At 42.6% G+C, this 16980-nt stretch overlaps 1 protein-coding gene across 10 annotated transcripts in view; it reads right to left on the reverse strand.

The window, feature by feature from the left end:
• PLEKHA7 (pleckstrin homology domain containing A7) overlaps positions 1-16980 on the reverse strand; it is a 211191-nt gene that overhangs the window by 123036 nt on the left and 71175 nt on the right. The window contains exon 1 of one of the 10 annotated variants that reach the window (XM_081280917.1): positions 7933-8150. The exons of the other annotated variants lie outside the window; for them this stretch is intronic. Within the exon in view, the coding sequence (XP_081137043.1) occupies positions 7933-8015 (83 nt within the window). The 5' untranslated portion in view covers positions 8016-8150. Of the gene's footprint in view, positions 1-7932; positions 8151-16980 lie in introns of those variants that run through there. 10 annotated transcript variants of the gene reach the window in all.

Genomic DNA, 16980 nt, shown 5'->3' on the forward strand with positions numbered 1-16980 from the left:
AACAAGGTGAAAAGAAAAGGGGTTTATCACAAGAATGTGGTCTGTTTGAAATTGGTTAAAAATAAATAAATAAATAAATAAATAAATAAATAAAAGGAAACAACTTGACTGATCCTGAATAGGGGAACTGGTAAATAAAATTTCATGTATTTAGATAATGACTAATTAAGTTGAATAAATTAGATGTCTATACATCAACATGAAAGATCCAAAAGAAATGTTAAATTAAAAATAATTAATACATAATTTTCTCACAAACAAGTCGGTATATTGTCTATGGATAAAAATATAAATAAAAGTATGTAAAAGGGACTGGAACAAAAACATGTGCAAAGAAACATATCATCTCATGGTTCTAGATGTCAGCAAGTCTAAAAGCGTCAGCAGGGTACATTCCTTCTGTAGTCCTTAGAGAAAAATCCTTTCCTTGCCTTTTCCAGCTTCTAGAAGCTACCAACATTCCCTGACTCATGACCTCACATCCCTTCACCTTCTGCTACCCTTGGTATACTTCCTTCTCTTCACTCTCTCTAATAAAGATCCTTCTGATGACCTTGCAGTCACCTAGATGATCCAGGATAATTTCCCCATCCCCAAATCTTTCATCACATCTGAAAGTCTCTTTTATTATTTAAGGTAACAAATTGACAAGTTTTCAGAATTAGAACCCAGACACCTTTGGAGGTCATCGTTTGGCTTACCTCACTATCCCAGCACCTAGTGCACACCAGAAGCACAGTGACTCATTCATGAAAGAGTCTATGCTCCAAATGGTCTTAAACCCTTGAGAAGTAGGACTTTCTTGGCTGGTTTAGGAGAGACTCAAAGCTTGGACCCCATGTTTCAGTCAGAATCTCTCAAAGGGGGCCCTGAAAGTCATGTCTATAATCAAGGGCTCTGGATTTCTTCAGTTAACTTGGAAACAGCCTTCATCTTCACTTTCATACTGTTGCTCCAGGTAAATACCTACCAGTTGATTCTCTGAACTCTGACAGTACAGACAGATGACTCAACTCAAAAATCATCTAGTAATTGCCCTTTAGAGAGATTGATAGGCACAGTCTACATCTTCCCTAGAGCTCTAAATCCACATGGTATCATTACAGTGTGAACAGAAGCCAAATGGCAGCAGGATAAGGGTTCTATCACTTAACAGCATGAGTCAGATTTGATAAATATCACACATTCTTTGAAGTTTTATCAAAATCAAGCCTTAAATTAGCAGACTATGGTGGCAACCTAGCAACCCAGCCACATTCATTTCCACTTGAGCCTGATACCTGAACAAGATGTCACATCCCAATAGGAGCCAGACCCCAGAGGTGGGAGGCATGCTGGGTCCCCAATTCATGAACCTTATGGTATACAACAGGTGTCTCTAAGGGGCAATGGAGGAAACCAAGTTGGGACCCAAACTCTGACTTGCCAATATCTTTTGGGGTTTAATTGACCTTTCGGAGCTTTCCCAATATATGCACAATGAGCTCACTGACACTGACTCACAGGCCAGATGCCTAGCAAATAGTATATTTCCTTTCTTCCTGCCCCTGAAATGAGAAAGCTGGCTGGGCAAGTAAAAGCTTTTAGGGAGAGTGCAAATTGTTGTAAATGCCCTGTTTGTGTTAAATACACATCACCCACACACTGTTTCCAAAATTTCTGCCACATCCCTGTCTAACTTGTACTTCTGCTTTTTTCTTTAAACAGACCATACAGATTCTAGCCACATCCTAAGCAATAACAGCTCCTGAATAAGTAATAGTCTAGCTGTATTTTATTTCAAAGACACATGAAAAAGCCCACTAATGTACAAAACTATTAAACTAAAAAACATTCTCCTCTGTATAATGCCATATCATTTCACACCTCAGGAAACTGGTGCTGACTCAACTCAAAACTATTCTCTATGCCTAGGTCACTTCCCTTCTGAAACTTAGTTTCCCTCAATAAGAAAATAAAGACAAAGGTCCAAACAAAACTTTTCATTCTCTTCCAGTTCCAATATTCTGAGACTATCAATCCCCCAGCCCCCTCCCCCAAAAAAAAAGAATCCAAGCAGGAAAGTTTTTTTTAAATGTCAATAAATACCACTCAGTACAGTACAGTTGTCTCTCAGTATCTTTGGAGACTTAATTCCAGGACTCCCTCAAGTATCAAAATCTATAGATGATCATGTCCCTTATATGAAATAAGTGTTTCATAGTGTTTGCATATAACCTATGGACAGGCTCCATCTCCTGATTACTTAAAATGCCTAATACAATGTAAATGCTCTGTAAATAGCTGTTATACTGTATTGTTTAGGGAATAATGACAAGGGGGAAAAAAAGTCTATACATGTTCAGTACAGATGAAATTTCCCCAAAAAATATTTTATATGTGTAGTTGGTAGAATCCATGGATGTGAAACCTATGGCTACAGAAGGTCAACTGTAATTAGATTTAATACCAGAGACAGGAAAAAGGATAAGAGAGAATGACAGAGAGGAGTGCCATATCTTCATTTTAAAAGACTGACTGTGCTTCCCTTTCCTGGGATGTTATATCTGCAGCTTTTCATAAGAGATGGCACTTGGTTTTGTAATAAGACAAGCTAAATTTGAACCTCACCTTGGGTGGTTGTTAGTTTTATTCCCTTATCCGAGACTTTTAAAAATTCTTTTAAGATGTTGATGGACCTTTATTTTATTCATTTATTTATATGTGGTGCTAAGAATCAAACACAGTGCCTCACACATGCTAGGCAAGTGCTCTTCCACTGAGCCACAACCCCAGCCCTAGGCAAGATATTTAAACTTTTAGTTTCCACAGTTTTAAAATGGGCAATACCTCCTTCACAAGGTTGACTAGGAATTAAGTGTGAGTAATTTATATGAAGCCATTTGGGAACAGAGCTGGATACAGTAGATGTTTCCTATCACTATGAATGCCTACACTAATTAGTTGAATGCACTCTGAAAACAGGAAAGTCTTGCCCATCTTTCTCTCACAGTGCTTAGTATGGTGCTTCACACAAAATAAAGAATTTGATCTGAATCTGTTGGGAAACAAATCTTACAGAACAAGTATCTGCTCCGAGGCACGAAACTAGATATGCCCCAAGATGTATAGATAACAAGCAAATCTCCCCTGGCAAAAACAAATGTCCCCACTTCCTTGAAATTAAAAAAAAAAAAAAATCAGAAATCCACCCAAATGCAAACAATGGAACAATGGTTGTCTTTGGAGCTTGATCCACAATTCTCCCCTTCTATATTCCTTTTCTGATATTTAAAAATCTCAACAATGTATATCTAATAGGAAAAATTGTTAGACCTATTACAAGAATAAACAAGACTGCCTGAGTCTGAGTCAGAAAGTCAGAGACCTGGTGTCCAGTTTCTGCCATTAGTATCTGGCTACCTGACCTGAGGCAAGTCACTTTACTTTCTCATAAACTGACAGAAACTATACCCTCTCTGATGACATCATCAGGTGACTGTGGGAGCAGGGGATCCAGGACCATGCTGTAGAAACTCTTTCTGTGATAAGCAGAGTTCTGGAATCTCATGAGCATGCCTGGAGCCCTACCAGTTGCTTTTACTTTTTATTCCAAACCAGACATTTATTTCTTTGTGTCACACCTTCATAAATGTTGCTCTCGTCATTAATAGAGGGATAACCCACAAGGCTGCAGCCTTTTTTTTTTTTTCATCTTAAAAGCATGCCATAAAAGTAATGAGAATGAATTTCGGGCTGCAATCATAACTCTTACATAATGAGCACCACCCAAGTTCGAAACACCACCAGCTGTGAGCCCTTTTCCTCATAGGGCATTTAGTTTCCTTCTTCCTTTAATTTTTTTTTTCCCCTAACACATGGGAAACTTCAGACCTCAGCACACACAAGAAGATCATTTGGAGCAGTGGGAAGGAGGCAACACAGCTAAGCAGAGTATCAGAGAGAAAGATGGGACCTTGAAAACTCTGAGCATAATGGTCTGATTGCTCTAGACAAAACATCTCCCCTGCCAAATGTCAAATCAAACTAGCAACCACGTTCTCAAAGGCAACCACTAAGCAGGGTGAGCATAGGCCCCACAGGGCCTATGGATGAGTGGGGCACAGAGAGACACCAAAGAACAGGCTGACCAATAAAGACCTCTATTACCCATTTTACAAAATCATATCCAAATTTAGCCTGGGGCATCAGAATAGGTCAACAGGGAAAAAAAAATGGGAGGGTGAATAGGTCACACTCCCAATGGAAGAAAAGGAGGTTTCTATTTGTAGAAACTTTAGTTCATTTCTACTACAGGAGACAAAGGCCTTCAGATGCATGATTTCCAACAGAGGGTCAGCTACCCAAAAACAACAATGATAATTCCTAACAGCTCAACTTCCTTATCAATAAACTGTGGATAGTAATTACTTGTATCATAAGTTGTTGTGAGAATTCAATGAGATAACACAAAAAGGCACTTAGAACAGTGTCTGGTACATGGTAAGCTATCAATAATACATAATGCCACATTCAGTTTTGCATGTATTATCCCATTTGACCAAAGGAATATCTGTGTGAAGCGGGTTTTATGATTCTCACAGGACATTAGCTCAAAGAGATAAAAAGACTTATCCAGAGTCACACAACTAAAAAGCAGTGTGTACCCAGTTGCTTTTAGGACTGACACTGCACAATCCTGGTGTACCAGGAGTTTGGACATGCCACCTTTCCTAGGAGCCTGGCTGTAGTCTCTAGTGGCAACACAAAATGACATTTCTGACATACTTATTTTCTATATGACAAGCCAGTTCCCTCAATTGATGAGCCAGTGATTGTCTAGCTACCATCATTAAAACAAAACCAGCTGTGAATTCAGCAAGCACTGAGTTGAAGCCTTTACAAACATTTCATATGACCCTCATGATTACACTGGGAGGAAATGTCCTTATCCCATTGAACAGGCAAAGAAACTGACTGAGGGATGGTCACAGACACAAAGCTTATAAGCAGCACAGACTGTGTTTGAACTCAAGTCCTCAGAAAAAAATGCCATATATTGTTGCCTCAATTAACTCTTCATTCTCTCTGCCCTCATCCCTACATATCCCTATAGGACAGAGGCCTGGAAAAATATCTCTCTTTCCCTTCACAAGAAAGTACAAATCACAGGGAGGAACTTTTTGGTTTTGCAAACTAAGACAGCAAAGGCTGCCAGAGTCTTTATCCTACTTCTCCTCCCCATCTTGTCTGACTCAGAACAAACTTTCAGAGCACTCTTCTCTTACCCTAGAAAAAGGCTTCCCGCCACAGCTGCTGCTGAGGAACACACTAAGCACCACCATCAACCCAGTGCCTCCTTAAAGAGGAAGAGAAAAGGATAAGCTGAGGAGTGGTACAAACAGGCTGTCCCTTTCCCCAGGTCTGGGCCCCAGAATAGAGGCCTCGGCTGATGCCGAATTCAACCCAGCTTGCTCCCTGTAGGGTAGGCATTAGAAGCAAGGCGCATGGGGGAAATCTCCAATCATCCTTATTGCTGACCCCAAAACCCCTAGTGACCCCAACCCTCTCACCCCACAACCTCTCTAACTGCCTCACACTTTCCTCACAACCCCACAATCACAGGTGCCTGTTCAACTCACAGTGCACAAGAGACATTACTATTCACCTACTCCTTACAAAATCACCTTCAGTAGCTTCCCCAGGCAGTGGCTGGGCCATAATCAATGCACATTCAGCCATGACCAACAGGCCAAAAGGTAAGCAGACATCAGATGGCAGGCTTGAACCGACTTCCCATAACAGAAATAAAACTTATTCCACCTCCAAACCCATACAAGTTGCCAGCAGATCAAGCCATTGTGGGAGAAGGCAGCACTCTAAGAAATCAGAGCCCTGAGTGCTGAGGGAGGGTGCCCTAAGTGTATATATCACAAACCCAGGTGGAGTAGCAGGTGGCATGGATTCCCCAAATTGTCCGGGTATCCAGGTCAACAGCCTCTCTGAAGGCAAGCCCTTCCTCACTCATTTCCTCTCTAGAAGGCTGGGGTGAGATGGGAGACTCTGTTTTTGGATAGCAATCAGAGCAGCCCAGCCCATGGACACCACAGCAGGGAGGCAGATGAATACACAAGTCAAGTCACAAGTGGGCAAAAAAAACTGAAGAGAGGGCAGTGGGAGAGCAGAGCATCCTGTTTCAGATCAGAGCAGAGCAGTCTCTCAGATCACTGCCCAGTTATATGCCCAGTCTCCCTCAGGGTACTCCACCTCCCATAAGCCCACCACTCCCCACACTCCACCCTCCTTCCTTCATATAGCCTCCTCCTTTTTTCCTTCCCAAGAGCACCAGCTTCCAAGATGCTCTTTCTTCTCATCACACTTACTCTACAAATCCTTGAGCCCTTCAGTTAACAGAACTGAGTACTCTATCCTAAACTGAGAAGAATTTAATAGCTTCCCAGGTCTCCAAGACAAAATGCTGTGAGGAAGGCTGAGTTGGCAACTCTCCTCAGGCCTGCCTCCCACCAGCAGAGCCCAACCTCATTCATATCCTCCATTTAAGACCTGGGCCCTTCCACTTCCATTCCTTTGGTCCTACCCAGAAAATCCCCCAGCACAACAGCTCACTTTAAGCTTCAAGGTAAATTCACCCTCTCCCTGCCAAGAAGGGGAGGGAAACTGAAACTGCCTGAGGGAGGAGCTTCCCTGCGCCCTCGCCATTCCGAACCTGGATTTCTACTTCCTTTCCACTGAGGGCCCTGGGAAAGTCAGGTCAGGTGACCACCTGCCAGAGCTTTGCCTGGGCCCTTATTAGTGCTACAGATCTGGGGCCTGAAAATACTCCCCAGGCACTTGTGGAGTGTGTGTGGATGTGTTCAGGCTCTGGGGCCAGGACAGGGTAGCAGTTTTCAGAATGCTTCAAACTACCTGCACAGAGGACTTAGGTCTTACACATCTGGACTGGAAGTTCACTGGGAAGCTCAGGCAAGGGATGGGAGTGAGGATGGTTTCTGAAGGCAAAGGAGAACGGGTACAGTCTGTTCCAAAGAAGATAAAAACTGAGGGATGCTTCCTTTCTGCCTTTCATGGAGAACCGGGGCCATCCCTTCACTGAGCGCGGGTTGGGGGCAATGCCCACTTCCTGCTCAGGAAACACACTGCTTAAACCTTAAACCAAAAAGAGAAAGGGGAGGGTACCTGCAACCCACCAATCTCATTTTCAGTTTCCCTCTCCCCAGCTTAGACACATTAATAATTGACTTGCCTACCCAGGAGCTCCAGCATTGCCATAAAAGATGAGCTCCAGCCCCATGCCCGCGGGCTTCAAGGCTCAGGGCTGGTACAAGCTCCTGGAACAAAGCCTCTGCATTCCTCCAGAAAGGTGTGTCTGAAACCAGAGCTGTCACAAGCTAGCTGACCCCTTACCTCCTCTTTAGCCGGCTCCTCGAAAGTGTGAGTGGAGAGGCTCCGGGAGAAGAGGAGGTGGGGCAGGCACCCAGTGCGCCTTGCAGAATGCGTGGAGAGGTCGCCTCTGCCCACCTCCCGACCCCCACCCCCACTCCACTGCTGGCCAGCCGCTGTCCCCGCAGCCGCACACCTCCGGGGCGTGGGGCCCCCAACCATAGCCGATTTCGGAAAGCCGCGCTGTCTGCTGAGAGATAATCCTGTTACCAGGAACGCAGGCTGTACTTGGAGACCTGATTCTTAAAACAACAAGGCATCTCCCTCGGCGCCCTTCCCGATTAGTAACCCAAAGCCGGCTCAACGAATTCTCTCACTGTAACTCCAGGGACGAGCTGCGGTTCCCATGCCGATGGCCGGCGGGGAACGAACCTGCACCGGTTACGCCGCGCCCAGAGAGACACAAAGCACTGCCGAACGCAGCCCATGAATGCTGCTTGCTGCCGACCCTCCAGCCCGCAGACCCCCGAAAGTTATGGCGCGTGCACACACCTGCAGCCCCCCCTTGATGGATCCCGCCAGCCCCCTAGGGCGGCAAGGCACGTGTCCCGGGGCGGGCAGTGCCGCGGCTCCATGCGCCCCACTCTGCGAGCCCAGGCGGGCTACGGGTCAGCAGCGCTGGGCGACCAAGCGCTTCGGGGCCTCAACGCGCTGGCGGTGCATCCCGCACCCTACTCGTCCTCGCCGGAGCCTTCCCGAAGAACCCACACCCACTTGACATCAGCACCGACCAAAGCACGTGGCGCAGCGCCAGACGGCTGACCCTGGCAATCCAGAGAGTGCCCCAGGTGCTGCCGCTTGGCCAGGACGGCGCGTCCCAGCACGGCACATTCCTTTCCTTTGCAGAGGATGCTGCAAAAGCGAGGCAGTTGGGAGATGGAGGAGGGGGAGTGAAACCCGCGGAGGGGGCAGGACCTGCGGCCTCACAGCGGCGCCGCTCTGGCGCCCAGCCAACCACTGGCAGAACTGACAGCCCTTGCAGCAAGTACCCATCAACTGTGAAGACAAGGATGTAAATGACCCGGTGTGCTTTCCTGGTCCCGCTAAGGAGCCCTCCAAGAGCCCTGACCTTGAATTTTCTTCTTCAGAATGATTCAAGGAGGCCCCTGTTTAATAACACCTACTAAATTGAGTAGGCTGACTTTATATTAGACAGAAAAGAATGCCGGGTTGGATGTGGTTGCAGACTCCATAGGACAGGAGGCTACTATCAAGCACCCAGAGAAGCAGACCATACCCTCTGCCTTGTCTCCACACTGACAACTTCAAATGTCTCCTTTCTTCTCTCAGTGCCCTTGGCAATAGGGACCGCTCTCTGGGTTCTGCAGACAATCAGAAACAGCAACGCCTGGCAACCCACAAACTACTAATTCATTCATTAGCATCCATCCAAATATTCAAATATTGAAACATAAATAAAGCTCAGTATGTGCCAGGAGCAACAGAAGATAAAGTACCTGCACCCACACCCCTTACAATCTAGTCAGGGAGAGAAATACTAAATACAGTACAAAGTAATCAAAATGGTCATAAGGGTATTAAAGGTAAGCGGTGCTACAAGAATGCACAAGGGAGCAGGAAAGTATTCCCTGATACTTTTTCACTACTGAGGCATAAAGATGAAGGAAGTTCTGGCAAAGATACTGGTCATTAAGGTATAAGTGTTCATTCATTCACAGGGAGAGGTGATTAAGCAGAAGCAAACTGCCCTGCCAAGACAACTGAACTTTTGTCCAGGAGGGGCAGCTCATAAGCTCTGGAAGATAGCCTGGCTATCCATTCAGAGACCTTTATGTGTTTTCTCATTGTCCCCCACCCACCCACCCTACACACACACACCATGGCTGTCTCACTTTGATGAAAGAGCACTAAACAGGAATCAGTAACCTTCATGTATGGCTCCAACTCCATCATCAATTTGCTGAGTGGCCTAAAAAATTTCCTCTACTCTCTGGTTTCAGTGTTCTAAAATGAGGGATTGGATTAGGCAGTGCTTCTCCATACAATTTTCTCCATACAAATGTCATTACCATCCTGTAGCTTCTATGATGACAAGGTGCCAAATTATCTTCCAAATCAAAAGTTATAATGAATATGTTTTTTAAAACTGCATACACCCTTTAAGTATTAAGCAGTATGTCATCCTTCAAGGTCTGCTGAAGATAGCTTACAAGCAGAAGAAATGGCCTCCACGCTCACCCTTCTGTTATCTCTCTCACTCTCCCACATGAATCAATCACCAGCACTTATCATCTCTAGCCTTGTTTCTTTTATTTTCTTTCCAGGATAAATTGGACAGGCATGAACAACAGTACTGGGTCATCCCCCCCCCCACAAAAAAAAAAAAAAAAAAAAAAACGGCATGTTGTGGAGACTCTTTTGAGTGATAATTTCCAGTAACAGTGGGAAATAAATACTCTGAAGGAAGTATACAATGTTTCTGGGGACAATTTGGCAATATGAATTAAAAACCTTAATTCTTATATCCTATGAACCAGCAATACCACATTTAAGTATTATCCACAGACATAATTATGGATGGGCAAAGAGATTTATCCATAAGGATGCTCATTTCATCAAATTAACAGCAAATAATTGCAAATGACCTAAATATATAATAGGAGATTGGTCATTAAATTGTGGCATATCCTTACAATGGAACACATGCAACTTTAAAAATGGTATATATAAAATATTTACCATAAAATAAAAGATTACAAAACAAAACAAATGATCCCAGTTGAGAGTGTGTTTGCTTTGCTTGAGGGGGGGGTTGGGGGGAGTGATAAGGGACTTTCTGGAGTTACCTGTGTCCATATTTTCTTACTATCTTAGAACCTATGCCCCCAAGCAAAACATGTTACCACTATGGCTTGTCATCCTCACAAGTAAATCTGTTAGCCTACATTAAAGCTACCAAACCCCAATATTAAAACAGAATGAAATAAACCTTACAGGCAAGAGGAACTCAGTTCAATTCTTCCCCACCATCCACTCACCATTAGGGATTTGATAGTAATCTTAAAAGGCGAATGATTTTGCCCCTAGACTTTTCATTTCATATAGATTTTTCATTTGTTCTTTCCTTGTGTCTAGCTTAATGGTTTTCAAACTTTAATGTGCATTAGGCATTAGAATTACTGTCCATGGTGGACAGTAATTTAGGGTACATTTGACTTTATAAGATTTTTTTTTACTATATGCTAATTCCAGAATCTAATTACTGTAAGAAAGTTTGGTAAAACAGATAAATAGAAGGATATTTACCAATATGTTAGCAATGGTGGAATTACAGCTGATTTTTAATTTCCTTCCTTGGGATTGTCTGTTTTTGCCAAATTATCTAACAATAAACATATATTACTTTGGTGATCGGAACATAAAATGTTGCTCAAATATAACTGGGTTAAAAACTCCCCAAAAGATAAACTAAAAATAAACTATGGCTTGAGTTTAAAAAGGGTGACTGATCATGCCCTTCATATCCCTTCCCTCTGCAAGCTCTGACACTGCCCCAGTTGGTGCCCCAACACCCAAGGACAGGCAGTCCACCGTCGCTAGGATACCATGCAGGAAAAACTGGCAAGAAAATTATTTTTACATTTACCTCCTAGGCTGTGCTTGTAATAATGCTCAGAAGCTTAGAGTAAAGGTTCCAAAATGAAGCAGTCCTGACTCTCAGCTAACAGATCTGTTCCCTACTCCCAAAACTCTCTATCGAATATTCTGAGTTCTTAATAAGCTGAGAGCACATAATACACATATACTCTTAGTCCAAAAGATCAAAAACTGTTCAGCCTGTTTTCCTCAGACCTGGTAGGGTCACCAAGCACACAGGAAAGGATCAGCTGAATGAGAACAAGCCACAAATTAGACTGGGCTCTACCAACAGCTGGTTGGATGATCTATGTCTCAGTTTCCCCTTGGTAAATAGCCTAACAAGAAGAGGGTAGACAAAGCGAACAGTGCTGCTGCAGTATAGGATATTATTATTTAATGAAAGCACATGCAAGCACTTGTGGAGGGAGAAAGGAGCAAGCTAGTTGTAAGTTCTTCAGAATGAGACTGTTAAACTATAATTTGCCTCACATTTTGAGCTCTCTAAGAACCTAGAGGATCCAGAGACCAGAGAAAGGAGCAGAGGCAGGAAAGATAACTGCTGACTTTCTCTTGCAGCATAACTCAGGAAGTCAAGGACAGAAAGAAGGTGGCTTAAGCTCCAAGCTGGAGGCCCAGATTTCTGAAATCACAATTGGCAAAAAAACATCAGGATAGAATCTATAGATGAGGGATGCTTGTATTATTTAGTTACTTTAATTCAATAATCATTTAATCCCCTACCAGGCACTGCAAATACATTCTGTGCTAAAAATAAAATGCATGACTTCCAATCCAGACAGGGCTGCCATTAGGTTACATTTTAAATCCACCTAGAGTCTAATCAAGCTAATTTTACTGTTATTGTGTCTATTAAAACATGGAGCTTTTGTTTAGAGTGTGAACAGAGGGGAGGAAAACACAGATATTAAGGGCTAGGGATTTTGATTATTCAAGAATTGTTTCTGGGAATGAAGTAGCAAAAAGAAATCTGATTTTTAAAAGTAACTTTAGCAGGACCAAATGTATCAGAAGATATGACCCCTTTAGAGCTATCTCTGGGATCTAAATGAAGCCCCCTTGCCTCATCTAAGCTGGAAACATTGAACACAATGACCAAGAAGCCAACATGGGCCTGGGACATGGGGCCTAAGGGCCATTACCATGGGAAAAAAGTACACTTGACCCATGATCAGAGATCAAAACCTACCCAAATTGAGTTTTGATAAAATGATTAATAATATAGCTCTACAGATTTTTTTTAATCAAAGAAAAAATATCTAGTTAGAACACAGGTATAACCAATGATCTTCATCTTTTAATCGGAATAACATGACGTTAAAAACTGCAAATTTGGGAGGCCCACCAGAGCATCTAATGCCAACAGTCTAGAATAAGCCTGGTGCAGTGGCACATGCCTATAATCCCAGTAATTTGAGAAGATGAGCAGGAGGATCCCAAGTTCAAGGTCAGCCTGGGCAACCTAGTGAGGCTCTATACAAAAATAAAAAGGGCTGAGATATAGCTCAATGGTGAAGCACCCCTTGGTTCAACCCCCAGTACCACCACCAAAAAAAAAAAAAAAAAGTCTAGAATGAATCCAGGAATCTTCACTTTATCAAGTACCTCAGATCAGAGGCTCAGATGATTTAGCTGCTTGTGGTCTTAGTCCACACTGAAAAATTTTAGTTTAAAGGCCAGAAAAGTCTAGCACACTGTTTATTCTAACTTTCTAGTAGACATCTCCCCAGTAGACTTGAAGCAATTCATAATTGAAGCTAAATAGAATCCAACCAATGCTTCCTGTGAAATCTCTCCAAAATTACAACAAAACTAGAACATGAGGGGCTGGGGATGTGGCTCAAGCGGTAGCGCGCTCGCCTGGCATGCGTGCGGCCCAGGTTCGATCCTCAGCACTACATACCAACAAAGATGTTGTGTCCGCCGAGAACTAAAAAATAAATATTAAAAATTTAAAAAAAAAACTAGAACATGATGAACAATACCCGCCCTCAAAATGAAAATCCAAGTAAAAGCAGCACATAGCATATAGAAAGTTCTCTAAAACCATTAATTTTCAAAAGGATGTCAATGGGGTATTTTTGACACTGAAGTCTCATTTTCTATTCATAAGTCCATTAAGAACTCTGGCAGCCTTTTACCAGTGTTTATCACCTATAAAGTCCATGTACTTAAACAGACCCAAGTTAAAGTCTAGTCTCACCCACTTACCAGGTGGGTGGCCTTCGATAATTTTTCTTCCCAGAGTCACTATTGCTTCAATTCTAAAATGAGATTTAAAATATCTAATCCTGCAGTATTGTTATAAGGATTAAAGGACAGATTTCTGTAAGCGCAGAGGACATAGTAAGTACTAAATAAATAGTGGCCATGGCCGTCATTATTCTATTGCTTAATAAACATTTCTCAGGGCCTTTTCCAAGGCTGGCACTGAAGGCACAGGAGATATGGTGATGATGAAGGACAGAGGGACAGAAATATAAATAATAAACAAGTAAACGAGTAATTTCAGACATTGGTGTGTGATATGAAGAACACAAGACAGTGATATGTGGGGGTCAGGACATGCACCAGGAAAGGCCTAACATGTAGTATTTAAATGAAAAGCATTCCAGGCATGAGAACAGGTGAGGATAAATGAAGCATGCTTCAGGGAAGGAAAAAGGGCCATGAGGCTAGAGCTCTAGACCAGTGGGAACAGCAGTAAAAGATCAAACTTGGAGATAGGTTAGTGGAGGTTTTATCTAGAGCCTCATAACACCTCATGGAAATTCAGGTTCTCTTCCAAAGGCAATAGGAAGCCATGGATGGCTTTGAAAGACAAAAGAGGCATGATATGGTTTACTTCTTTAAAATATTTCTGTATCTCTCACATGGAGAATGACCTGGGGATTGGGGAAAATAAATAAAAATCTAATATTAATTCAGTGCTTAACAGTGTGTTCTGAACTACCCTAACACCTTAATATGTATGATCTCCTTTAATCCTCATGAAAACTTTCTGATATGAATACTATTTTTGTCCTGATTTTGCAGATGGCAAAATCTAGGCATAGCATGATCAGGTGACTTGCCATCTCAGTCAGTGAGTGGAGGGTCCAGTGTGTAAAGCCAGTCTGACTGCAGTGCCACTAACAATGCCTTTGAAAATAAGTAGGGAAAAGTAGGGAGACTGGATAAAGAGACCCCTGCAGCAGTACAGGCAGGACAGGATGGGGCTGGCCAACACAGCAGTGGTAAAAATGCTGAAAGGGATTCAGCTTGGCAAAATATCCCAGTGGTGGAGCCAACAGGACTTAATGATGTGATTTATAGTTGGAATAAAGAAAAGAGAAAAACAAAGATGACTTCCAGGTTTTTTCTTTGAGCAACTGAATGGATGCCAGTGCTATTTCCTGAGATGGTTTAGCCTGGGGAAGAAAAAAGTAAAATAAAATGGGAAGGTAGGAATTAAAATTAATCAAGATCTGTGTTTTGACCATATTAGCTGGACATGTCTATCAGACGGCTAAGTAGGGAAGTCACGAGGGGAATGAGCTGCAGGAGACTTCACTCAGGGAAGTGGTTGGGAGATGCAACCAGTGGTATCTCACTGTCCTGAGGCTCCTCCTTAATGGGTGCATGGGGAGGTAGGGTGGCTCTTCCATCCGTGGACCTCTGGGTGGCTGTGTCAAGAAAGGACAGAGGGACATCTCAGCACAAGATTGTAACTCACTCTGAGACTAACAGCACTCTGCCCAGCCTGCTCTCTGGTTCCAATAGGTTCCTGGAATCCTATTTAGGCAGCATTCTTTCAGGATGCTCCAGGCCAGCCCTCCAGAAGACAATGCAAAACACTCTGGTCCTGGAGGAGAGGTTGGAACAAGAGGAGAGCTGTAGAAGGAAGACTATCAAGCATCCTGCCGTTTTGTGAAAAGAGGACTTCTACACCCACCTTCCACTTCAACACTTCTTTTTTTGGTCCTCCTATCATTACAGCCCATCCGGGTGTGAGGCCCTGGAGCCACTTGCAAGAGCCTGAGTGTCATGATAATAAAAAGATTTCCAAAATAAGCTTCCCACAGTCTTCCCAAATGCCCAGCTGCCGCCCAGGTTACAGCATTTCCAGAAAAATACCAACCTCGCTTGATAAAATACTTTCATATTGACATCTCCTTGGCTCAGAGGAAGTGGGAGTGTGCTGGAGGTCAGGTTAGAGGTTGAAAGGAGGGAAAAAAAGGCAATTTTTTGAAGTTCAGCTGAAATGTCGGGAACATGAAGCAGCCCATGTTTACACAGAGCTTTCAAAAACTGAGAGTGGCTTCCAATAGCTTTTTAAAAAACGGCTACATCAATTTGTTCAATGAGCTGGCTTTTTAATTTAATAGAAATAGTACCAGGCTGTTCTCATTCTCCACATCTCCTTAGGCTTAATCTCATAATATAATTTATACTTTTGATGAACCTGAATGTTTTATTTTTTAATTCATATTTTATCCCTTTCCCATAAGGTGCCTAGAATCCCCTATGGAACAGGACAGAGTGGTAAATGAATAAACAAATAATGCACAGTCTTGACATTGCTGGATATTAAACTTTCAGGGCCGTGTAATCAATAAAGGTTGTTTATATGGAGAATAACTGAAGGTTAAAGGGAGGAAATATCAGGCTGGGGTTATGGCTCAATGGTAGAGCGCTTGCCTAGCATCATGAGGCACTGGGTTCAATCCTCAGCACCACACATAAACAAAAATTAAATAAAGGTATTGTGTCCATCTACAACTAAAAATATTTTCTTAACCAAGGGGGTTAATCCTAAATATGTAAAATATCTTGAAAATCTGATCTCTTTATGTGTAAAGGGAAAGTCTGGTTATAATTACCACCTGTATTTTTCATATTTTTCTCTTCCTAATTGCCTAAACAATAATTTATGGGGGAAATGAGTAAAATCTTATGCACTACATACGTATGGATGATTTTGTGGCTATTACCATTCAAACAGGAACAACAGGATACCAGCTCAATAACTGTGCTACTTCATCTTCCAAATAAGACTTGTCAAAGCCACTGCAGGGAAATAGGAATAAGACTCAATCTAAATCTATCCACAAGCAAAGCTGAAATCTGTCAGTCCTTTCTGGTAGGGGGAGGTAAAGGTATGTCAATGCCTACTGCTATTCTCTTGTGTCCTTCTAAATGCAGAAACAAGCTTGAGAATATGAAACAGCCAGCAGCCTGGAAGCACAACTTTAGAGACATAAAAATTATTAGGTTTTCTAAATTACAGCCATGAGCCAAAATCCTTACTGAGACTTGTGGCCCAAGATAGAACCAGATAGAACCAAAAGGCTTGTCACATTTACAAACATCTCCCTAACTGCCTTCTTCAGGGATACTTTCTAACACACACTGAATGTAGTAATTATTCAGATACTGGGGGCAGGCAATGCATGTTTTTTTTTAGGAGTCTGGTTCCCAAGGGAGCAAAGGGAAAGTGCTATTTTTTGTCTAGTATTTTTTAATCACCAGAAGTCACTGGAACCAGTGTCTCCGCACTCCTAGAGCACACAGTGCTGACAGATGCTTATAATGCATACCCTGAAGATTCGCAACCCTGTGGAAGAACAGACGGATCAAATTATGCCTTGTTGCAGTTTGAAATGTGTTTTATTGCTTTCTAATATTTTAAAGATTGACAGTCTATGCAGTACACAGTAGGTGGCAACACTGAGCCATGAGAACATCATCCCATTTACCAACCTTGCTGAATAAAGTTTAATAATGAACACGGTTCTAAAAATTAGGTCTCTATTAGAATAATGACAAGAGGGACAAGGTAATTAAAAACACATGCCTGATGAATCTGGACTCAAAGCACTGTCAAATGTACCTTTTGGCATGTTGTCATTTCCCACAATCACTGGGCAAATCCAATTATTC

Source organism: Spermophilus citellus, assembly GCF_964194105.1.
Source record: "Spermophilus citellus genome assembly, chromosome: 2".
In the NCBI taxonomy this organism is placed as follows: Eukaryota; Metazoa; Chordata; class Mammalia; order Rodentia; family Sciuridae; genus Spermophilus; species Spermophilus citellus.